Here is a 24,229-nt window from a genome sequence, read left to right as displayed (position 1 = left end):
ATCTACCCCTACCGTCACAAACAACTCAATCTACCAGGCATCTGAGGATGATGGGGTTCTCCTGGTGCATTGTGTGTGGTATCCTGACTTCTGTAAGCCGCAATTAACCAAAGTGAAGTACAATAAATCAATATCTGACTAACTAATTGACTACACTAATTGGTGTAGGTGTGCCCGTTTGTGTTCGTTGGTGATATTGACAATCCGAATAAGCATCTCCCTATCAGTACACATTGTACTCAAACCTAACTGTACGCAAAAGGACTCTTGCCTCAATGAAGAGAACGAGAAGAGGATAGCAATAGTGCCGAGAAATAACGCTGTTATTTAAATTATGCCTAACTGTGGCGTTACAGCCATCCAGACAGCGGTAATAAAAAGCCCTATTTCAGTGTCTGGGAGTAATGCCAACTTCAGATAGAACTTAAATAAGGTAACATGAAGACTCTGTGTTAACCATAACGGACTTTAGTGGCTTTGCAATGTTATGATAATTGATGTGCCTCTGGGAAAGTGACCAAGGACACTATGATAAACAAACAACCCCCAACGCACATCCAATATGACCATTTATTTAGTACATTACTATATGATTTTTTCTATATTTTTTCTTCATAAGTCTGCGTCATTTAGTTCAATCTTTTGGCCAAAACATTTGCAACCACGTCATGGTAACCCATCCCAGCTGGTTCTACAAAACCAATATTACCCGGTCTTACGTCTTTCTTCCACTGGAAAGTCGAAAGAGGAAACGGAACAATAACATAGCCAATAGCATGGGATGCGTGACGTACGAGGTGCCTAAGGGGTTCCAATCTAGGAGTACTATATGTGCTATGTGTGAGCCACAGTGCAGTTAAACTGGTTCAAATCCAGGTGTGCCCTAGTGAATGTACTGAGAAAAAAATCTAAAAGAACGAGCAACACCTACTCCCCCCGGAGACCTCACTGCTGAGTAGACAATCTTGAGTAAACGATATGTAATGGCCCCTTGGGGTATCCCTCCCTATGAATGTACATGCAATGTGTTATCCTGGCACCTATCCTAACCCCAACTCCCACCCCCCTTATTATTTTCTGTACCCCCCGCCCGCCTATATACAAAATAAATCAAATACAAGTAAAAAAAAAAAACCAACAGAAACATGTAGTTCCCAGCTTATTGCTAAACCAGTTTTTAACCCGTTTTAACTGCACTGTAGCTCATACAATGCTCCTAAATTGTAACCCCTTAGGCACTACATATATGTCACACATCTCATGCTATTAGCTATATTATTGTTCCTCTTTCCAAGTGGAAGAAATACATAAGACACAGTATAATATTGGTAGTGTAGCACCTGCAGAGATGGGTTACCGTGACTTGGTCGCAGGCTTGAAATATTGTGGCCAAAGGATTGAAAACACAGCTTTTTATCGTTATGTTATTGTCCTTTGAAGATACGGTCTTAGTCTTAACGTGATGTTACCGGCACGTCACGTGACTTAGCCGAGCTGTGTGGTTATGGGCAATGGAAGTCCTATTGCTTTCAATGCGATTGTTTCCTGCGATGGCATAGAACGTAGTTTCTTGCGCTAGCTGAAGCACAGTTCCCAGCCACACTCCAAGGTCATGTAACTCTGAAAACACCCGTGTCAGCACTTCAGCTGTTCCGGTTATCCTTTGAAATAAACACAGCAATAAAGCGTCAGGAAATTCCTAGAAAAGCAGCCCCCTGTCCTACCTAGTAATTTACAAACAGGTTTCATACCTCAAGCTGCTTCTTGTTCCTAATCTGCAGGGAACATTTTAGCTCAAAGGGGAGGGAAGAGAACAAAAAGTGTATCTGCTGACCATACCTCGTTGTAGCTCACAATCCCACATGGATATTACTAAACAGTACAAATCGGTGCATTGCTAGCCCTTTGGTCGGTGAAGGCTTTACATATGTATGCATATCTTTATATAGCAGGTCTTCTCTAGGACAGAGGTACAAAGTAGAGCTCCACTCACAAACTCACAAAGCAATTCTTCATTTAAAGTGACAGCCGAGAACAGCGGAGAAATCTTTCCTCATGGACCTTTCCTCAGGACCTCCATATGGGACCTGAAACGCTGTTTCTCCTCTGTTCTTGGCTGTCACTTTAAATGAAGAATTGCTTGTGAGTGGAGCTCTACTTTGTCTTGGAGCAGGGGAGCGCAAACTTTTTGTGCTGCGCCCCCCTGTCTTCCCTGCTACGTCGCCCGCGCCACCCTTCCTACCTTAGAGCTGCGTCAAATTACGCTGCGGGTCATGTGACATCACGTGACCCGCTGCATCATTTGACGCGTGTGGCATCACGTCACATGACCGCGGCATCATTTGACACCGCGTTGCCATGGCGACGTGTTAGAGCGGCTGAATCTGGGTAAGTAAAGTGTTGCAGAGGCCTCACGCGATCCCCCGGCATTTAATTTAAATGCTGTGGGGAAGAGTGCAGTGGCCTCTACAACGGCCCGCGCCCCGCAGCAAAATCTCCCGCCCCCCTGTTTGCGCCCCCCTGTCTTAGAGGAAACCTGCATTTTGAGGAATGTGTTTGTCTGTGTTGTGTTGGCTGCACAAGCCGGATTCTCCTCGTCTGAAACTGTTTCCTCGCGCTTTGGAACTATCTTTATATAGCGCCATCCATGCGCATAGCGCTTCACAGCAGTAATACACGGGACATAATAATATCACACATAATGGGAATAAGCGCTTCAGACATAAGTGACGTGGAAAAGGAGTCCCTGCCCCGAAGAGCTTACAATCTAAGTGGTAAGTGGGGAGAACTTACATAGACCGTAAGAGGGTGTTCTGGTAAGTGCGTCTGCAGGGGGCCACGGTCGATATATGAGATGTATAGTAACATTTGCAAGCTTTTTTTCACGCAAGTTCGAAGAACAAAAATTAAATGTATTAAAAGGCAATGTGCAGATCACAGCACGCTAAATTCAGGCCTATTATATACAGCCGTTTGCGCAAAATTGCAGACACTCTGAGTGCTCATTTGCTTGTCATTTCCCAGAATCCTTAGCTGCAGTGGAAGCATTGTATGCTGAGAGGCCATGGGGCTGCAGACCTGCATGTGGCGTGTGAATGTACTCACACGTGGGGTTTTTATTTGCTGCCAGTTGCATCTTTCCCATCTCGCACAAGTGCTTTGTACTTAACGTGAAACTGTTTTATATTTCAAATTGTGTTTGATTTATTTATAATTTCACCCTAATTTTGACATTTTGAGTAATTAAAAAAATATATGTGAATAGTTCGCAAAAAAAACCAGCAACATTTCAGAAAAATATGCAAACAAATTTGCCAAGCAGATTTCAACACATTCCCCCTCTACTTCCAATACTACAAGATATGTAGAGGAAATGAAAGTGTATTTAGCATTGAGTAAGTGGGACGGCTCCCTTTAATCCAGAAGGGGTCCGTCCCACCGTCTTCTTCAGAGAACAAACTCTCAGCAGTGGTCAGTTGCTGTGGTTCTGCCGCAAGCAGTGTCAGTGGTTTTGTGTCTGCTGTAAACTGGTCATCACCCCAGAGAAACATGACAGATGCACAAAGAGAAATTCTCTTTATGCAGCTAATTTCTGGTGGGACTGACATTTTTTTTTGTTTGTTTTTTTTTTATTGCTGATCTGGTTCCCATGGAGGCTTCATTGTGCAAAGTTCATAACAGTGCACATTAATTGTTTACATTCATATTGATTAGTAGATTTCTATTGTAATCTGGAGATATATATATATATATATATATATATATATATATATATATATATATATATATATATATATATATATATATATATATATACCATAATACTGAGTTAAGTTATGGTGAGTAAAAAAAGTGACAAAAACCCTCCACAGGAAAGCAAATATGCAAATATAGCTGTATGCTCATCTGCATGTCTTAGGCAGGTTTGCAACCCCGCCTTTCCCCATTATCACCCAGCATACAGCACTTCCACTGCAGCAAGGGATTCTAGGGAAATGACATGCAAATGAGTGTCACTTTTTGCCTCAATAACCATTTTTAACATGGTTCCCTATAGGCTTAAGCTTGCTGCATGGTCACAGCTTTGAGCACAGCCAGGGTTAAGGTGCATACCCAGAAAACCACCCACAGACAGCTGTTTCGACCTTGATGGGTCTCATCAGTGTGGGGTTGATTTTACTGGGAATGCAAGAGAGGCTATGGGATAGGCTAAACCATAATACTGCAAATATAGCTGTATGTATATATATATATGTGTGTGTATATATATTTATGTATATATATATATATATATATATATATATACACACACAGGCTAAACCATAATACTGAGTTAAGTTATGGTGAGTAAAAAAAGTGACAAAAACCCTCCACAGGAAAGCAAATATGCAAATATAGCTGTATGTATATATATATATGTGTGTGTATATATATATGTATATATATGTATATATATATTTATATATATATATATATATATATATATATATATATATATATATATATACAGTGTTCGACAAACCTATACATTTGCTCGCCCCGGGCGAGTGGATTTAACCCCCGGGCGAGTAAATATTGGCCCAAGCAGCACACGTTTGGTACTAGGTGGCGAGTAGATTTTTTTGTGTGGCGAGTAGATTTTTTGGTGATTTGTCAACCACTGTATATATATATATATATATATATATATATATATATATATATATATATATATATATATATATATATATATATATACACACACAAAATATATATATATACTGTATGTATCTATATGTATGTGGTGAGGGCACTCAAAACAAAATAAGAATACTTTCTTGGGGTTCTTATACCTGCTGCAAGACTTGATTGTTGCTATACAGAAGGTGAGGAAGAAAGGGCGGGAAATCGCTTATGGAAAAAAGTGAAAATGTATTCTAAACGTTCGGTTGCCCATGCAACCTTTGACGAGACCAAACCTATGTACACCGTGTTAAGGAAAAAAGGGGCGCCTTTGTGTTTTCCCTCATATCTTCTAGATTTCCCACTCCGTCCCCGTGGGAATGTGCGCAATTGCAGGTCTGTTATGTAGATTAGCAATGTATAAGAAGCACAACGTAGCCCAGGGGTGCGCAAACTTCTGGTGCTGCGCCCCCCTGCCTGCTCTCCCCCAGTGCTCGTGACCCCCTTTCCTGTGTGTCCGGCGTCAAATGACGCCGCGGGGTCATGTGACATCACGTGACCCCCACAGCGTCATTTGACGCCGCGTTGCCATGGCGACGCTCCCCCCCAAACTGGCTGAATCACGGTGAGTTACGGAGGCCTTGCGCGGTCCCTCTGCATTTAATTTAAATGCCTTGGAGAAGAATGCCTCTGTAACCGCCGCGCCCCTCCCTCCAAAATAAATTTTGTGCCCCTCAGTTTGTGCACTTCTGATGTAGACAACTGATTTTAACTAAATCGACGTCACTGTATTATGTCAGCAAGTACCAGATACACTGCGGGAGGTTCATGTTCGTTAAACGTAGCTCGTAAATGTGTTACACTGTCGTGATCTAATCTGAAACACTAAGATTACTATGAAGTTTGAGTTCAACGTATGGTTCAAAGTGTGTGTTCAAAATCTCCTTCTGCTGAAACGCACGTCCGAAGACGAGAACGCCGCTGTATGTTTGTATTATCGATAACACCCCGATCCAGCTGCTCCTGGACGATACGTTGTTGCAGCTCAGTGACACTTCAAATCTTCTCCCTGTAGACTCGGTCTTGCATGACGCCTCAGATTTTGGAGTCGACTGGATTCAGATCTTGGGGTCATGGGAGGCAAAAGGGCCGGTGGAATGAAGTCTCAAGCACTTTATAACGTGCTTATTTTCTCCGCTAAACACCCTTTTGTAACTGTGCACTTGATGAGGTGATCACGCCGTCACCAATTCCAAAGAATATTTATTAGATTATCAAATAATTCTTAGGTCGCGTCCAGGGTTAGTGCCGTCGCGCTACAAAGACAAATATTTTTGTCTCCTCTAGTTTCGCTCTTGCTGACGCTCACGCACTACACACGTTCCCATTTACCTAATGTGTTTAATTGCGCATGTCGCACGCCTTAAATTTAATATTCTACTGTGACAGACCTGTAAGTGCTAAAAAAAATTATGAACATGCAGTGATTTTTCTGCAAGCTATGACAAAAAATAAAAAGGGGCCCCGTTTTTCGGAACAGCGTGTGTATGCCTATCTGGAGAACACAGAAAAGACCGAATATGAGCTCCAGGAGGGAAGCAAATCTCCATGAAAAAGTGCCATAGAGGGCGTGAAACACGTGGGAGGAGGGTCTTCTGTATTTGTTCAATGTTTTTAATGTTGTGCTATTAAATTGATTTTAGTTCATTTTTGTTGGTGAGTTTCCTGTTTTTTTTCCCTTGGTTTGGCAACAACTTCTGATCTATCTAATCTCCCATATGGCTATTTGGCATACCCCTAACACCCCCACCCCTCTCCAACCTGATTGGGACCAGCTGTGCGACAAACTCCATGCTATCTAACATTCACACCTCTAAGATTTAATGGGACCAGCCGTGCGGCTGCCCTATACTCCGTCCTGATGTGCTGTACACTCCATCCTACAATAAACAGCCACTTCCCCTTTTCTTTCAACATTGCCCCTTATTTCCTCTAGCTTGTAAACTCCCACAAGCAGCACCCTCACTACCTGTATCTGTTCGCATTTGTTTCTCCTTTTTGGTATGTCATTCTGTTTGTCATTTATATGACTCTGATCCCCCATTGTACCACACTACGGAATATGTTGTCACTCTGCAAATAAAACGATAATAGCATATTGTCAGCATCATCTTCAACCCTCGTCAATCCACAGCTTTATGAAGGCCACACATAGAATGCGTTGGAGCAACGTGGAGAAGAGCGGTTGCAACCACCGTACCTGGAAGATCATTGGGGAGGTGGGCTTCATCCACCAGTGGATTGCCAAGGTCTGAAGATGATGATATAGGTAACTTTATTTCAATATAGTGCTGTGTGTGATCACAAAGAAGAGTGCAAATGAAGCATAGTATATGCAGGAGGATGCCCTCTCCTGAATAGATTTGTTTCTATTGGCTGGTGATAGGGTGTCACAGAGAAAGTCAATATCACACTAAAGCCATAGCAAATGGGGACACCCATTAGAGAATGTTTAATGTCATTTTCTTGAATGGTCACTAATGATTGCTAACAGTTAATGGTCTTAGTCAAGGATTCCCCATGGTTTCAACTGAAATCTAGCCCATCAAAACCAATGGCCTGGCCATTAGGCCACACCTTATGCTCAACACTACATTTATTTACATCACATAATCCTCTCCCATGCTTTTTTGTCTCATTCCAGTGTCTGTACTTAATATTCTCTGTATTAAGCTGTAATAAGAATTGAGTTGGCTTGTGTTTCTGATGGCCAAGGTGCGCGATGGGTTAACTTTTCTCTCTTACAGATATGCTGAAATGTAGTTAATTTTGCTGTGAACAGGATACTGATAGAAAGTTACTTTTATTATGAGAAACTCTCCAGAGATGTGGGGGAGTACCCTGGGAGCGGGAGTCCCCTGGGAGCGAGCCTCCCCTCTTGCCTCCCTAGCTGGGATGTTGGCTGAATGCCTGGATGTGTTCTCTGATACATTTGTACAGCACAGAAATGTGCCAGACTCAACTGTGGCAAAGCTGATAGTATACTCAGGACTGTGCCCAGTACAAATGTGATCACAGAATAACAACTATTGACCAGACAGCTCATCTTAACCGATAATGATGGGGTCCCCTGGTTGTTGATGACATCATGAGCGGTATCCCGAGTGCCATAGAATGCTGAAATATATCTGATCCAAGTACCAAATAAATTATATTTACTCATAACTGGTGTTGGTGTTATTCATGTGCGCACTCGTGGCTGAGATTGAAAACCCGAATCAATCTCTTAAACAAGTAATTTTCTTGTCAGAACATAAGCTCAGGAAAAAGAATTCTGTTAATTAAATTGACACCAACAGACCCACTTTAAACATGAGTCAACGTATCGGGGGGGGGGGGTATTTGGGGGTTCAATTTGAGCTTGTAGGTGTTCTGTATGTTATATATATATATATATATATATATATATACACACAGTTTAGGAACTAGATAGGCACAATGCATGTCATAGCCTTCTGACAGTGAAAGGGTTAATACACCAGTGAGGCAGGCATCCTAATGGTTGTCAATAGAAAAATACACATATATATTTCTTTTTATATGATGATACAGCAAATATTATATTTTCTGTTTACATATGGGAGAGGGAGTGGCTCAGTGAGTAAAAGACACTGACTGGCACTGAGAGCTTGAAGCAGGGGAGCCTGGTTCAATTCCCGGTGTCGGCTCCTTGTGACCTTGGGCAAGTCACTTTATCTCCCTGTGCCTCAGGCACCAAAAACATAGATTGTAAGCTCCACACGGCAGGGACCTGTGCCTGCAAAATGTCTCTGTGAAGCGCTACGTAAAAACTAGCAGCGCTATACAAAACATACTATTATTATTATTACATATTTCTCTGGAGTGGTTGAGTTCAAAGTGCAGCAATTTGATAGCTAAAAAGGAAAAGTGTCAGGGATTGAGTATGGTTGTTAAATAAATGTTTATTTCTATAATTGGTAACCGTGAATTCAACTGGTGCTTAGAAATTCAGGTTAGAACTGGGCTCATCACAGACGGAAAGTGCATTGCACAAAACACAGGCTGGGTTACATAGCTGTTGGGCCCCTATGACTAAGTGACTCTTCTAGCACATATGAAAAGTGTTTTGCTTTTGCTTTTGTGTTCTGGAATAAAAACACAGAATTTCCAGAATCCCGGGGTCTCCCCCCTCTCCCTGCTCCCAACGCCGCCGTGGGCTTGCAGTACCTGCTTCATTGTTACCAGCTGCTGGGTTTCATCATGTTGTACGTTATTCTTCTCCAAACACATCCACATATATATACAATCAGCACGGCAGAACGTTTAATACACCCCTTCAGCAGTGAAGGGGACCAGCAACCCATTGCATTAATGAGCGCTACGTAGGGAGCTTAACCCCCTGGCCACTTGAAACACCCACGGAACATTCCAAAGTAGTGCCACGTAGTAGAGCAAGTCGCCACCTATGAGTGGGTTCAGGTTCCCCGGATGCCGTTTAACTCTTCCATCAAGGCTGGGCAAAGCTTTGCGATGGGCAAAAAAAAAAATAACCAGAAAATGTAAAGTGCACACTAATGGAAAATGATGAAAAACGCAGTATTTATTTCACGCCTAGTGAGCGGCACACACTTCCTATCGCTTTCATTGTTGCTATAAAGGCGGAGAGGGTCAAATCTTCGGCAATGGCCCCTTTGCCAATTGTATTTGCCTATATTTCCTCCCCTATAAACCTGCAGCATTCGGAGCAATTAACCTGGTTTCCAGTTGAGAGACAGGAAGCAAATACTGTAGTAACATTGTTAATACTGTGTTATCGTATAGCAGGGCTCCTGGGAACAGGCCGTCTCACAGCCTGGGGTTTCCAACTGGCATAGCAAATACAGTTCTGCTGATATTAACAACCCCGCAGTTATTCCTGGCCAGCTTCCCATCTTGAGCAATGTGTCGCTCGCCAGCAATTAATTATCCTTATTCACTGTGTGCTCATTTGCATGTCATTTCCCAGAATCCTTGGCTGCAGTGGAAGCATTGTATGCTAAGAGATAATGGGGAAGGGCAGGGTCACAGACCTGTCTGAGACGTGTGAATGTGCTCACAAGGGGTATTTTTATTTGCTGTACACTGTACGGTGGATGGTTTTTGTCACTTTTTTTTACTCACCATAACTTATATAATGTGTGGTTGAAGCTGTATTCCCTGCTAATTTAACGTGTTCATTTCCAACACCTTTACTGTTAGATTGGCATTCAGCTGGCACGCCCTATTCTCCATAACTTACTTTGTGGCCACTACCAGCATCCCATTGCAAAGCCAGTATAACCACCCTCACACTGATCAGAACCAAAAGGTCAATTAGCTGTCCGTGAGTCGGTTTGCTGACTCTGCACTTCTTTAACCCAGGCTGTGCTGGAAAAGCTGTGCAGACAGCAGGCATAAGCTTATAGGGGTTCTTGTTAACATAAGAAGGAAGCAAACAAAACGAGTGAGTTCTCATTTGCATGTCATTACCCAGGATCCCTGTCTGCTGTAGAAGCACTGTATGAGATAATGGGGAAAGACAAGGTTGTAGACCTAGAAAGTGTATAAGTCTCGTGGCGCTTCTCTACACATATCAAACCGTGTTTAGTGCAATTACAAATACAGATCATATACTCTACAAATTGAATAATCTCCGTATATCACATATAAGTGAAATAAAAACGAGTAATAAGAAATGTGCAATAATACGATACAGTGCAGTGCAAATAATCAATGTTATTTAATAAAAATACAACAGATGACAAAATCCAGCTAACTGCAGGTGCAGCTTTCTCTGTAAGTCTTCCAATTAAGGATAATTATAACGTCCAGTGATTGCACAAAGATAAAAGAGAGCTACTCTGTAGTACACAAACACACAATAACAGCCAAACAAACATAAAAAGGAGACAAATCCAAAAATAGTGTAATATGTCAAAACAAATCAATTATATAAGCAGCAAGCAAGAATTCAGCTCACAAACAAATGCTTAAAGTGAGCATATAAGTCTCCTGCTGGAGAGGTGGCGATTTCTATGCTTTAAACATTTGTTTGTGAGTGAAATTCTTGCTTTTTCCTTATATAATTGATTTGTTTTGACATATTACACTATTTTAGTTTTTTCTCCTTTTGATGTTTGTTTGTTTATCTGTTATTGTTGTTTGTGTACCTCCGAGTAGCGCTCTTATCTTTGTGGAATCACAGCTTTGGGGGCCTGTCTGTGACATGTGAACGTGCTCATAAGTGTTTGTTTTTTCTAATTTAATGACTATAATTTTATAGTATGGCAGAAAAATCTCCCCGAACATTCAAACAGTGTCCCAGCGCTCCACGTTAAAGGTACTCTAGGTATGAAGCAGGGGGTCTCTGGAACTGCACCACGTTCATTTCAGGTCTGGGGACCCCCTGCTTCCAAAGATACTTAACTCCTTAGGTGCTGTCGGTAGCATCCCCGGCTGGGTGAAGAATATGGAGTTTTAAATGCCGCGCTGCACTGGAGCCAATAGGAAGCTGCGACATCATCCGTCACTACTTCCTTTTGGCCAGCATGACGGCGGAGCTTTAAACCTCCATGAGATACTGGGATCCCCTACGGAGGTAATTATCTCAGGAAGCAGTGGGTCCCCGGAGCTGAAATGAACGCAGTTCAGCTCCTGAGACCTCCTGCTTCATGGTAGGAATGCTCCTTTCAGTATGCGCATTGCCACTGTACTGGAGATTGGACAACCCAGGCGTCCAAGGTCTCTGGAGACTGCAGCCGTTCTTCTCAGAACAGAGTAGGACAGCTGCAGAGTAAAGGCCTGAACCCAGCTCCACAGCAATAGCACAATTAGATACTAATGCTAAACAGATGTAGCACTGGTAGGAACACTAGGACGTCAGTGTGAACAGTTGCACAGCTAATATACAGAGGTAAGTAAGCACACTGTTGTATCTGGCCTGTTATGAGACAGAGCCTTGTGCGGCACAAATATAGCCACTGAGTATTAAAAGAGCAATTCATGCTTTTTTTTATTTATTTGTTAGTGTTTTTTAACATGGGTTTGTGGCTTGATCCTCATTCATTTCAGCTCTGGGAACCCCGCTTCCCAAGATACAGACCTCCGTATGGGGTGCCGTCATCTTGGCAATGTTTAAAGCTCCCACGTCACATGGGCCAATAGGAAGCCGAAGCTGATGACGTCACAGCTTCCTATTGACCGGCAGGGCGCGGGAGTTTTTTTAAATGGCCTTTACGGGATGCCTGATAGCCGAGCCGAAGCGGCTACCGGCACCTACTGTGGAGGTCTGTATCCCCGGAAGCAGGGGGTCCCCGGAGTTAAAATGAATGGGGTTCAGCTCAGGATACCCCCTGCTTCAATGCTACTGTATGTTAAAAATAAATGAAAAAATCGGAGAAAAAGCAGGGGGTGGCGAGGCGCAGGGGGAAGAGTGCGCACACCTTGGCACTAGTCTACACCTTACATCCCAGCCCTAATTTCTCAAAGAGGTTGAATTAGTTTATAATCTAATGAGAGAAAGGAGAGTGGAAGCATGTATGTATGTCTTTATATAGCGCCATTAATGTACATAGTGCTTCCCAGCAGTAATATACGTGACAATCATATAAATAACAAATAATATAAGTAACACATAATGGGAATAAGTGCTTCAGACATAAAAGTAGCGTTTAGGAAAAGGAGTCCCTGCTCCGAAGAGCTTACAATCTAATTTGTTGGTAGGAAGAACGTACAAAGACAGTAGGAGGGCGTTCTGGTAAGTGCGTCTGCAAGGGGTCAAGGTTAATGTATGAGGTGTATAGTATCCGCCATGGAGCTACTCATATGCTTCCTTAAGCAGGTGTGTTTTGAGGTGGGTCTTAAATGTGGACAGAGAGGGTGCTAGCATGAGGTGTAAAGATGGAGAGGAGGGAGGAATAAATACAGTATATGCTAAGGCTGCTGTGATACACTTTGGGGTTAAATACACAGACTGAGAAAACTTGGAAAAGGGGGAATTACAAAAGCAGAATCTGCTCAGTGAGAGCCAGTGGTTGGAAGCCATATACAGGCAGTCCTCGGTTATCCAACGGAATCCGTTCTGGAAGTAGCGTTGGATAGTGACACCATTGTAAATTGAGTCCCATGTTAATCAGTGGCGGTGAGCGTTGGATAACGCATTCCGGCGTCGGATAATGCACTCCGGAGTCAAGAAACGGCCCTTAAGGTTGCATTGCAAAGCGTTGGATATGCCATTCGTTGTAAAGTGAAACCTTGGATAACGAGGACTACCTGTAGTAGCCTTTATATATGACTGTTGTTATCTGAACCTTTTTTTAGACTCTGTCAGTGTGCTGCACCTACCCTCTTTCATTAAGTAAATCTCATCGTCACCACTCCCTGTAAGACTTTAATTGGTATCTTAGGGAACGTTTCCCTGAGGGGTATTTTTTTAGGTTTGGCAGCTGCGTCATACAAACTGCAGGCATGCGCTGGTTACACTGGACAGTATTCAACCAACTAGTAGCCCTTGTGCAGAGCCAGCTAGAAATATTGCGGGGCTCGGTGCAGGGCAGTGGTGCTGGGCCTCCTTACCTTCTCCTGCGCTGTCAGCGTCCCGACTCATGATGCCGCAACATCCAATGGCATACCGTTGACATGGCAACGTGACGCCATTGACGTTGCGGCGCCACGAGGAAAGACACTGACAGCAAGAGATGGCGCAGGAGAAGGTAAGAGAGTTACAGACGCTCCACGCTCTCCCCGGACAATCACTTTAATTGTGGCGGGGAAGAGCGCGGAGCCTCTGTAACCGCGGGGCTAGGTGCGCTGGCACCGATTGTACCGCCAGCACTGCCCTTGTGTACACTGCCTGTACATTTTACCCATTGTATTTAGCCTTGCTCTTCTCCAGGCTTTACTACTCAATGGAAGGCATTGGTGATGCCGTATTAGGGACCCACAGGTAAAGCGCATACAGGGACAGAAGATGATACTGTGCTGATTAACACATGGACATAAGGTGTTTCCTTCACATAGGAAAAACTCATCATTTAACTTGCCCCTACTGATCACATTATTGCCCCTTTCCTTCACTCTCTCATGGTGTCTCTTAACCCCTTTTGATCCGTGTCCTCCTCTCTTTCCCTCCTTTCTGTCCACGTTACATGTTCCTCTCCATGTCCCCCCTCTCTCTCCAAATGCCTCACCCTTCTACAAAGAGGTGCTCAAGCTCCTGATAATTATTATCCATTGGCAGGGCCTAAAGTTTAATTAGATTATCCATAAGGCTTCAGCAAAAGAGAGCCAGGTAAAGGTGGGGAGGAATATACCCCACTCACCCAGCAGAGCAGATGTCTATGAACACTGGTTAATGGAGGGTATGCTATTTATTTCATTATTTCGTTAATACAGAGGGGTGCAGGGAAAAGAGGGTGTGCAAACAGGGCCAGTGCTACCACTAGGCGACTTAGGCGGCCGCCTAGGGCGGTACAAAGTGGGGGCGGCAGCAGCAGAGAGGAGGATGACGTGCAACAGTGGGAGAAGAGTACGGAGAATGGCAGGAGCTGAGCAGAGCGGCAGAGGAGGAGGACATCAGGCGGTAGTGGGAGAAGAGGACAGAGGACCACGGGAGCGGAGCAGGGAGGCACAGGACAGCGGCCAGGGAGGAGCGCGCACCACCACTCCGACCAGGAAGACTTCGCTCCCTTCCGGTGTCTGCCGCTGCCACAACGCAGCTCCTCCCTGGCCGTCCTCCTGTGACATCCCGCTCCGCTCCCGTGGTTATTAGTCCTCTTCTCCCGCCGCCGCCCACCATCTTCCTCTTGGTTGCCCTGCTCCGCTCCTGACGTTCTCTGTCCACTTTTCCCACCGCCGCCTGCCGTCCTGCTCCTCTGCTACTCTGCTTCACCTCATACCCCCGAAGCCAGGTAGGTGAGAGGAGGAGGGGGTGTGAGAGGTGAAGGAGAGGGGTGACGGGAGAAGGAGGGGGTGGGAGAAGGAGGGTGGTGAGAGAGGAGGGGAGTGAGAGAGTGAAAGAGGAAGATGAGAAGGAGGGGAGTGAGAAAGGAAGAGGAGAAGGAGGGAGGCGAGAAAGGAAGAGGAAGGTGAGAAAGAAACAGGAGGGGGTGAGAAGAGGAGGTTGAGATAGGAGGAGGGTGGGGTGAGAGAGAAAGGAAAAAAATTTAAATCTGAAAATTCAGGGGGTGGGAGAGGGGGTCACGGGGCTGTAGGTTCGCCTAGGGTGCCAAATACCCTTGCACCGGCCCTGTATGCACAGCGTTAATAACTATTGAGATGGAGAGAACGTGAATACAGAATAATTTCAATAACTAGCATTGCACAGGGTACAGTACATGGGAGGAGAGCCGGGACAGGTGTCTGCGGCCCTGCACAGGGTACAGTACATGGGAGGAGAGCCGGGACAGGTGTCTGCGGCCCTGCACAGGGTACAGTACATGGGAGGAGAGCCGGGACAGGTGTCTGCGGCCCTGCACAGGGAACAGGACAGGGGCTCTGTGCTCTATTCTCAGAACAGATTACGATGTAATTTCCCCCACGATTTTGTGTTCTCGTAACATAAATATAGGATCTACCTCCTAGTATTGTGAGTTTTGTAAACAGGTTTAAAAAGGTTGTTTCTTCTGTAATGCAATATGATCGAAACAAATCTATATCTATTTACAGGAGTTATGCATCAAAGCAAAAGCAAATGCAAAAAAAAGGTATCTTAAGCAAACAAATCACATTGTATGCTATGGGGCCTCTTTGTTTGTTAAAACAGGTGCATTTTTTGTCGCGCCATTAATGTACATAGAGCTTAATGGGAAGAAGTGCTTCAAACATATGCGTCCATTTATCTATGTATATCTACCTACCTTTCTTTCCCCCTTTCTGCCTATCTGTATAACCTGTCTGTTGTAGTGCATTCAAATAATACTAGAATGCCAGAATGCATAATCCAGTTAAAGCAGGAGATAAGGAGTTAACATGATTCTACAACCTAATCAGGAGTGTTGTGTCTTAAAATCTAATCAAGTGTTTAAATCTTATTTAAATAAGGCCAAATAAGTCCACTTTTCCCTGCTGTAAAAAAAGTTTCAAAACAATATGGAACAGTGGGCAGGGGGCAGGGAACAGGGTAGTCCGGAAGGGACCGCCCCCTACTGGATGAATTCCAGTTGCATCAGCACTGTTGGGCGTGGCTTACATCTGCAAGTTAAATACCCAGTTCCCCGCTGCTCCCCACGCGTGTTGGGTGCTGTGGCTGTGAGGATCCTTGGGCTTGTGCTGCTTCCCTCGCTGTAAGGTAAGGAAGGGGGAGGCTGGGAACTGGCTGCAGCTTGTGCTGCACACGTGCGCCGCTGTCTTTGTGCCTCCTAGATACTTTGTAACCGTTGCATTCTTTCTGTGCGTGGGGTCTCCCGGCTGTGGGGTCAGTGGGGTGAACTTCGGTGGGCATTTCCTGCCACGTTGACACTTTATACCCAATAACCACATGGCTGATGGAGTGATTTTCTCTTCCAGCAGGGATGGGGTGACTCGGATTTCCTATTATTTCCCTATAAGGGAAGTGTTTAGTCTGATCTTTTGTATGTTACATAATATACAGTGTATTGCAGTTTTAAGTGGATCAGATCTAACTAATATATTCAGACTTATCTAAAAAAAATGTATTTTTTCCTTTATGTAAATATTTCACCCTGCGGATTGTACATAGAATTTCCAATCTTACAGGGATCTGGGGTTGTGGTTTTTTTTTTTTTTTGGATGTCTGTTTATTATATTAGCAAGGGAAATGTTTAGAAATATCTAGATGAAGGAGCTCCGAACCCAAAAACCGGTTACTGCTCCGACAAAATGTCAGATGGGGTCCCCCACTTTCATCTCAAACTGGATAAAATACTACGGCGATATTATAATACTGTATTAAAGCATTGGTGCTTAAAAAAAGAGGGATACTGTACGGAACTATAAAAAGATTGCTAAAATAAATCTATTTCCCTTAGTAATAGAAAGCAGAACTTTTTTCTGTAAGTAACACAGTAGTGGTACTGGTGTGGTTGCAACTTATAATACCTAAGCCATCCGAATTTAACCACTTAAGTAATCTGTCCTTTTAGTGTGGGCTTTTTCCATAGACATTGTCTACACATTAAATAACTTTAATGACCAATCTAGTTATTTTTTAAAAATTAATTTTATTAAGTGTATATGTTTAGTGCTGACCTTGTGCGCGGCACTGTACGTTAACCTTTGCAGACCCAATGTGCCCCTTCCCTGTAGAGCTTGCAATCTCATGTCGCTGTGACTTGCCCGATGTCCTAAAAGGAGCTGGCTGTGGCATTTGAACCCGGGTCATTCACATGCTTCAAACCACTGGGCTACTCCTGATCACACAGGTCCCTCTGGCAATGTAGAGGTTAATAACCAGGGCCAGATCTGACCATAGCCTTGCCCTGCTGGAAGACTTGGAAACTGGTTGGTTCCAGTTCGTCAGTGTGTTTGTTCCAGTAACTATAAGCAAACTCTGACTGTGTGATGACCAGCATGTTGATCTCCTGCCCATTTGAAAGACAACTTGTGTTTATCCCCAAGTCTCTCCTGCTATGTCCCCCTCCCACGTAGCCATTAGGAGGGCTTAGATCCAAGCTAGTTTCAACAACACCACCATTAGCCCAAAAGCATTAAAACCCAACTATTGTCCTGGAACAGGGTTGTGTGTTTTAATCTGTTTTCAGGCTGCCAGCACTCCTCAGCCTGGCTGTTGCAACAATGTTGCGATCCCTTGTGGGTTTCTTGGCTTTAGCCAGTTGCTTTGGCAACCCCCCCCCCTGCCTTTTACCAGGATAGACTGCTCCCCCTCCCCTTGCCAGGGGGTATTGTCCCAGTTAATTTCCCACCAGACCAGCATGCTGTCTCTTAGTACCAGCAGCCATCTTGAGCAGTCATCTCTCCTATCCTGGTAAAGCTACTGATCTTTTACCTATCCCAATATCTTGAATTTAGCCCACTTGCAATGCATTTTTTTTACGCGACTTCGCTGTCGCCGGCACTATAAGCGCAGCCTAAGAAGGTTCCCTTGCTTGATATATGGGATTGAGTTAACCTGCCTGTCCCTATGCGAGTCTCGGTATGCTTGGGTCAGTACACCTATATTTTGATTAATGGTTATATTTGGGTTTACACTTAATTGCTTGGATTTAAGATTTGTTTTGCAGATGCTACAAATTTCTGCAGTTCATGATATAATATTTTGCCATGTGTGTTATCACACGTTTATAGGTTATCTGCGAACATTTTACAACATTTGCTTGGATAATTATATAGTATATATTTTATTTTTGCAATGCTACAGCAGATGCCTAAACTAATGTAAGAGAGAGAAAAATGAACCGTTCTTGTTTACAAAGCATCAAAAGACGCATGTATGGGTTCAGATATATCTGCAGCGTCTGAGTTTCCTACGTTTCTGGAGACTTCTGGTAATGATCACTGATGGGGCTGTTTATAGAAAGTAGTTGCTTTTTGTGTTGTAATGTTCCAGGAACTTTCTGATGCAATGTCTCATGCAGTGTCTACCCTTTGCGTCCCAAACAGATCCACCACCACCATCATCATGTCGGTGTCACACAGCTCAAGGCTCAACAAGGGGGTGAGGGAGCAGTACATGAGGCTGCCCCAGGGAGACATGGTCCAGGTCACCTATATCTGGATTGATGGGACTGGGGAAGGAGTCCGCTGTAAAACAAAGACCCTGGACTATGAACCAAAATCTGTTGATGGTAAGATATGGGCCCCTTCCCCCGTTCAATAACATCCTGCTGTGAACTCTTGAGCCTCTTTGTGCTGACTGGCACTTTATGTTAGATCTGTCTGTACATGTCTAAGGAAGTATACAGGCTCATCTATGCTGGTGTTTAGTGTCCCTTCTATTGAGAATAGAATGTAGATGTCCTGAACAGACTTGTGCTGGGCTATGCCTTATCTAGCAACTCTCTGGGCCATGGCTCTTCTCAAGGTTGCTTTGCAAAGCTAAAATTCTGTCTTCATTAGCCCAAGTTGATGGATCCTTGCAGCCCGATGCCAGCAATCTGCTTGTTTACGGTGTATTCGAGTAGATTTATAAATGTACCCGTGCACACCCAAAATGCAATGTTTGGTCACGGCCTCTGGGATCAACCACTGACCCCTCAAATAATGACACTATTTTTGTTTGGTGATACAGGGCTTAAGGAGTTGCCGGTGTAGTCGTTAAACAATAAAAACTTTTGAGTCAATCTTTTGTTTAATTGTGTACACCGCAGTTTGTCCTTACTTTTTGCATGGGGGGGGGGGGGGGGGGGAGAGCACTTGGTAAAGTGCATTTTTATCTTCATCCAGAAAGGGGTCAAGGAACAAACTGTTTCCAACCTCTTGATATATAATTTTTTTATTTTTTTTTAATGTAATCTACTGTTACCCTGTGCTTCTTTGGGGCATATAGTTTGACTATAGAGCTGGCATTTGACTAGCTACAATAACAAGCCCGGAGCCCAGCACACCAAAAATGGAAACATCGATAGAATGCAAACTAGGTAATTTTAATAACTTAAATAAAATTAAATAAGACATCCAACATCTCTGCAAAGCACCTTCATCAGGGAAGAGAGCATTTCAACATAGCTGTCGCCATGTATCTCAAAAGCTCTGGATTGGATTTTCAACCATCATTTTTAGCTGCCTTCTAGTAAAGTTATCAGCCTTGCTGTATATACATTATCTGACTTCTTCTCCCACCTCAGAGGTCCCAGAGTGGAACTTCGATGGCTCAAGCACGTACCAAGCAGAGGGCTCCAACAGCGACATGTACCTAGTCCCCGTCCAGATGTTCAGAGACCCTTTCTGCCTGGACCCCAACAAACTGGTGATGTGCGAGGTTCTGAAATACAACCGTAAACCTGCAGGTGAGAACATCATTGGTGTGCGCCTAGAGCAGAGGAGCAAACGTCAGTGTCTTGTTTGTGCTGTAAAACATTAAATCTCAATCGATTCCATTAATTTCAGTTGTTGGGTAGTGCAGTTGTGATCATAATCAATGGTCAATTTAGTGATACAGGTGCAAGTCATTGTTCTGTAGCCCTATAGGGGTTGTGGATCCAAATAACTGCACATTTACCTTTTTTAATCTCCTTGAAACCGGAGGATACGTATTTGCATTGAACAAAATGTTGTATGTATAATCCTTTATTGATCTTAACAGCCATAATACACGACATAATATAACACATAATGGGAGCACGTGCTTTGAGGCATACATGTAACACTAGGAATAGGAGTAACTGTCCCAAAGAGCTTACAAAGTAATTGGAGAGTACTTGGACACAGTAGGAGGAGGGTGTTCTGATACATGAATCTGCAAGGGGTAAAGGTCCATGCATGAGTTGTATAGTAGCAGCCAAACAGAGCTACCAGTCTGGTTCATTAAAGAGGTGTGGTTAAGATTGGTCTTAGAGGGGGGGGTTGGATATTCTCTAATGGCTATGAAGTGTGGAGTTCACAGAGCTGAACTGCATTAATTTCTGCTCTTGGGACCCCCATGGTTCCTGAGATGCATGCATGCATACATACATGCCTCTGTAGGTGCTACCAGTAACTTCCTGGTTCTCAAATCTCCCACGTGGGCCAATAGGAAGCAGAAACTGTCACCGCTTCCTATCGGCTCGCGGGTGATTTTAAAACCTCCATTTTATTTTCCTGGCTGGGGACGGTACCAAAGGCACCTTCAGAGGCAAGTATTTTTGGCACCTGGGGGTCCCCGAAGCTTGACATTAGGTGGTTCAGCTTTGGAGACCCCTTGCTCCCCAGTTGAGCACTTAATTTTTCCTTTGTCAACTGGATCGTACCTCGATATCTAGCTAACCTGCCTGCAGCCAGGAGAAATGGGTGGTGCTCTCTGTTCACACGTCAATGTCCAATGCTTTAACGGAAAAATAGGCTCGTCCAGGATCTGTTTAAGTAAATGTAGGCGCGGTCATTTGCTTTTGTAGAGCTGTTGAGTGATGGCTGTATTGTAACGCTGTGTTCTTGACTCGCCCTGTTTTTTATCCGATCTCAGAGACAAACCTGCGTCACACCTGCAAGAGGGTTATGGACATGGTTCTGGATAGTCGCCCCTGGTTTGGGATGGAACAGGAATACACACTCCTTGGCATTAATGGGCATCCATATGCCTGGCCTGAGAATGGCTTTCCAGGGCCACAGGGTAAGGAATGCATTTCATCTACCTCCAAGTAACATTCAGGTGCTGCTTTTGCCACAAATGATTCATGTCGTGGACACATCACAATAGCTATTTAAGACTGCATTTCCAGCTGCTTATCTTTTGTTTTACCGGGTTAGTCAGGAACCCCACTTGAGCCATGTTGTCTACTCTGGGACCTCAACCCTCCCCCCACAGGATACTTCCTAATAAAGTGGCATGCCCTTACACCCCCTCCCCCCGGGGGATACTATCTGTTTCAATCGCCTTTTTCCAATAGCCTTTTTCCAATAAACCAATAAGAAGCCACAATGTGATCTGTTGTGGTTTTGGGGGGCCATTTCAATCACCTGGAAAAGCATCTCTGTAACCGAGAGGTTCCCTAGAGCTGACCGCTATTAAAATTCATTGCCACCAGATATCACGGATTTAACCCTTAAAGAATGAGACAGAAAATGGCTTTGTATTGTTTAGTGCATGTCTTGCAGTCCTATTACGTGTCTTATAGAGCACCCCCACTAAATATTATTGGAAGACATCTAAGTCAATACAACAAGAATTTTGTCTTGTTTAGGTCTAACCTCTATTCCAAGACAGATCTCTGAATTTTGGTAATAAAATCATATGGGACCTAATCTTGTTAAACATTCAGTGATCTATTAACGTTTCTGCAACTCACCATGGTGATAAAATGAGGGGGCACTTCTCCCTCCCCCTTCCTTTCTAGTCTCTCACCTTGAGCAGTAGAGGTTAATGGGGGGGAGAAGAGTACCTACCCATCTGGCTGCTGTGTGCCATAGTAGTCATGTGACATCTGCAGACCATTTAATCAGTGGCCTGTCCTCATTAGGAGCTGATGGTGCTTTTAGCCGAGTGAACGTGACTGTTTCTGTTCTCTGTCTTCTCCTGGTTACGTAGATTGTCCCTGGGATCCTTTAGTGCCTTGGTAGGAAGGAAAATCAAATTGCACATGTTTCAGGCAGAAATTTACATCTTAACTTCAGTCCAACATAAAAAATAAAATCTGAATACTTCATTGTCCGCGAGTAACGGTTCAATTATTTTCTCGTGTGTATGCCGCTGGCCTCCCTGTTAACGTTTAACCTATTGTTCCTCTCCAGGTCCCTATTACTGTGGCGTTGGTGCCGACAAGGTGTATGGACGTGACGTTGTGGAGTGTCACTACAAGGCCTGCCTGTACGCAGGCATTAAAATCTGTGGCACCAATGCAGAAGTCATGCCATCACAGGTGGGTGACACGATCTATCCCTTAACTCACGTCGTCTTCAAACCATTGTACACACTGTCTGTTCGTGGCAGATGGCCCAATATTAAGGTCCCCATAATCGGTGTTTCTGGCTGGACTGGTCCATCAAGCTTTTGCTTCTAATCTGTGGTGGTATTTAAAATCCTGAACCTTTTTTTTTTTTATACTGTGAAGTGGTTCAGAATAGATTTGGCCAGCTAAATATTTAACCTTCTGTTCGCAAGTGTCTGACTTGTGTGTGTGTGTGTATATATATATTTTCTCTCCTTACAGTGGGAGTTCCAGGTGGGGCCCTGTGAGGGCATTTCCATGGGGGACCATCTATGCATGGCCCGGTTTATCCTGCATCGTGTGTGTGAGGACTTTGGTGTTGTGGCAACTTTGGACCCCAAGCCCATGACTGGAAACTGGAATGGAGCTGGCTGTCATACAAACTACAGCACTGCCGACATGCGGAGTGAAGGGGGGCTGAAGTAAGTGTCTGACTATTGCTGTTGAGGAGCAGCTTCTGGAGAACTCTCGTCTTACCCCTAAAGCTCCTCCTCATGGGCAGTTATCTAACAAGCTGGAACACATTCATTGGTAATGGTGGCTGGTGCCAGTGGTAACCCCTCGAGTTTGTCGACCAGAATTTGTTCATAAAGTTCAGCACTTAGAAGTATTGACTTGGTTATGCTGCATGATGTCTGTTTTGCAAAGCCGTTAGACCACTGGCCCATCTGCATCATAGGTTTGTTTTTTAGGGGGGGGGTTTATGCAGTGTTTCAGACAAACGTAACATTTAGGAAGTCCCTTCTCCGAGGAGCTTACAATCTTATTGATATGTAGGAGGAACGTACAGAGCCAGTAGGAGGGCTAAACTGTTGGAATTATTCAGATGTATTAAAGTGCAATAGATGTTCATGAAATATCTAAACTGTTGCCCTTCTGGTTTTCAGTCTGACCCCCTTTTCCCTTCTTTCCTTAGACACATTGAAGAAGCCATCGACAAACTGAGCAAGAGACACGATTACCACATCTGTGTGTATGATCCTCGGGGTGGGAAGGACAACTCCCGCCGTCTGACCGGCCAGCACGAGACCTCTAGCATCCACGAGTTCTCAGCCGGCGTTGCAAACCGCGGCGCCAGCATACGTATACCTCGCCAGGTCGGGCAGGAAGGATTCGGCTACTTTGAAGACCGCCGGCCAGCTGCCAACTGTGACCCGTACGCAGTAACGGAGGCCCTTGTGAGGACAACCTTACTGAATGAGACCGGCAGCGAGACTAAGGACTATGGAAAGAATTAAACTTGGAGCTGGAGCCTCCCTATAATTCGTTAATTTCTCCCCTCCCTCTATCCCAAGACATTTTTAAATCCGTGCAACAAGAATTGACTGACCGTCGTGAAAGTCACTGCGATCTCATCCTGTTTGTACACTTTGTATTTACACTACTTGAATTTTTGTTTCTTGTTTTTGGAACTTGCATTCTGGTAGAAGCAAGGGGCATTAAATATTAGGGTCCTCCCTGGAGGAGTGTGGGGGGAGGTGGAAGTGAACTGGTGTCCCAGTGGCTGTAGATTTGTACTTGACTGCTATGGGTAACAGGTTCATGGGACCGGGACGAAATCTGCAGGGCAGTGTAAGGTACCTGTGCCTCAGTTGGAGTATAGTAACAATACTGCACCGCTTAGCGGGTTCATATCAGGCTATTCCTCTGGAGATGAGGGTTTTATTTGAATGTAATAGGCAGAATGTTAATCTATGATGTGACACTGGTATTTCCATTTTATCGGAACAGCAAATAAAATCTTGTGTGGTCTACTACAAACTGTCCTTTTGTGTGTCTGCTAGCAGAGGCTGGACTGGCCTAAGAAGCAGTCTCTTCCCAGAAGGATTCATACCACCTCCAAGGCCAGCCCATAGCACCAAGCCACATACCTGATAAGTAATGCTTTTAATACTACCTGGACAAGCAGATAAATTGGATCCAACCTCATGGTTCCTGACACATAACTGGTTTTGTCCATTGAGCAAGAGTAGGTGGTCACATGGCTACAA

The 24,229-nt window shown here is 44.2% G+C and overlaps 1 protein-coding gene across 3 annotated transcripts in view; it reads left to right on the top strand.

Moving 5' to 3' along the window:
• LOC142472171 (glutamine synthetase) overlaps positions 1–23,999 on the top strand; it is a 39,747-nt gene extending 15,748 nt beyond the window's left edge. The window contains exons 1-7 of one of the 3 annotated variants that reach the window (XM_075579031.1): positions 15,816–15,983; positions 18,280–18,464; positions 19,464–19,625; positions 20,777–20,923; positions 22,042–22,169; positions 22,461–22,660; positions 23,155–23,999. In XM_075579031.1, coding sequence (XP_075435146.1) covers positions 15,850–15,983; positions 18,280–18,464; positions 19,464–19,625; positions 20,777–20,923; positions 22,042–22,169; positions 22,461–22,660; positions 23,155–23,476 — 1,278 coding nt within the window. In that variant the 5' untranslated portion in view covers positions 15,816–15,849 and the 3' untranslated portion in view covers positions 23,477–23,999. Of the gene's footprint in view, positions 1–15,815; positions 15,989–18,279; positions 18,465–19,463; positions 19,626–20,776; positions 20,924–22,041; positions 22,170–22,460; positions 22,661–23,154 lie in introns of those variants that run through there. The other 2 variants (XM_075579032.1, XM_075579030.1) reach the window with 2 other exon arrangements.
• Positions 24,000–24,229: the final 230 nt, after the last annotated feature.

This window comes from Ascaphus truei, chromosome 21 (assembly GCF_040206685.1).
Source record: "Ascaphus truei isolate aAscTru1 chromosome 21, aAscTru1.hap1, whole genome shotgun sequence".
NCBI classification, from domain to species: domain Eukaryota; kingdom Metazoa; phylum Chordata; class Amphibia; order Anura; family Ascaphidae; genus Ascaphus; species Ascaphus truei.
This window is presented reverse-complemented; position numbering and strand designations above follow the sequence as displayed.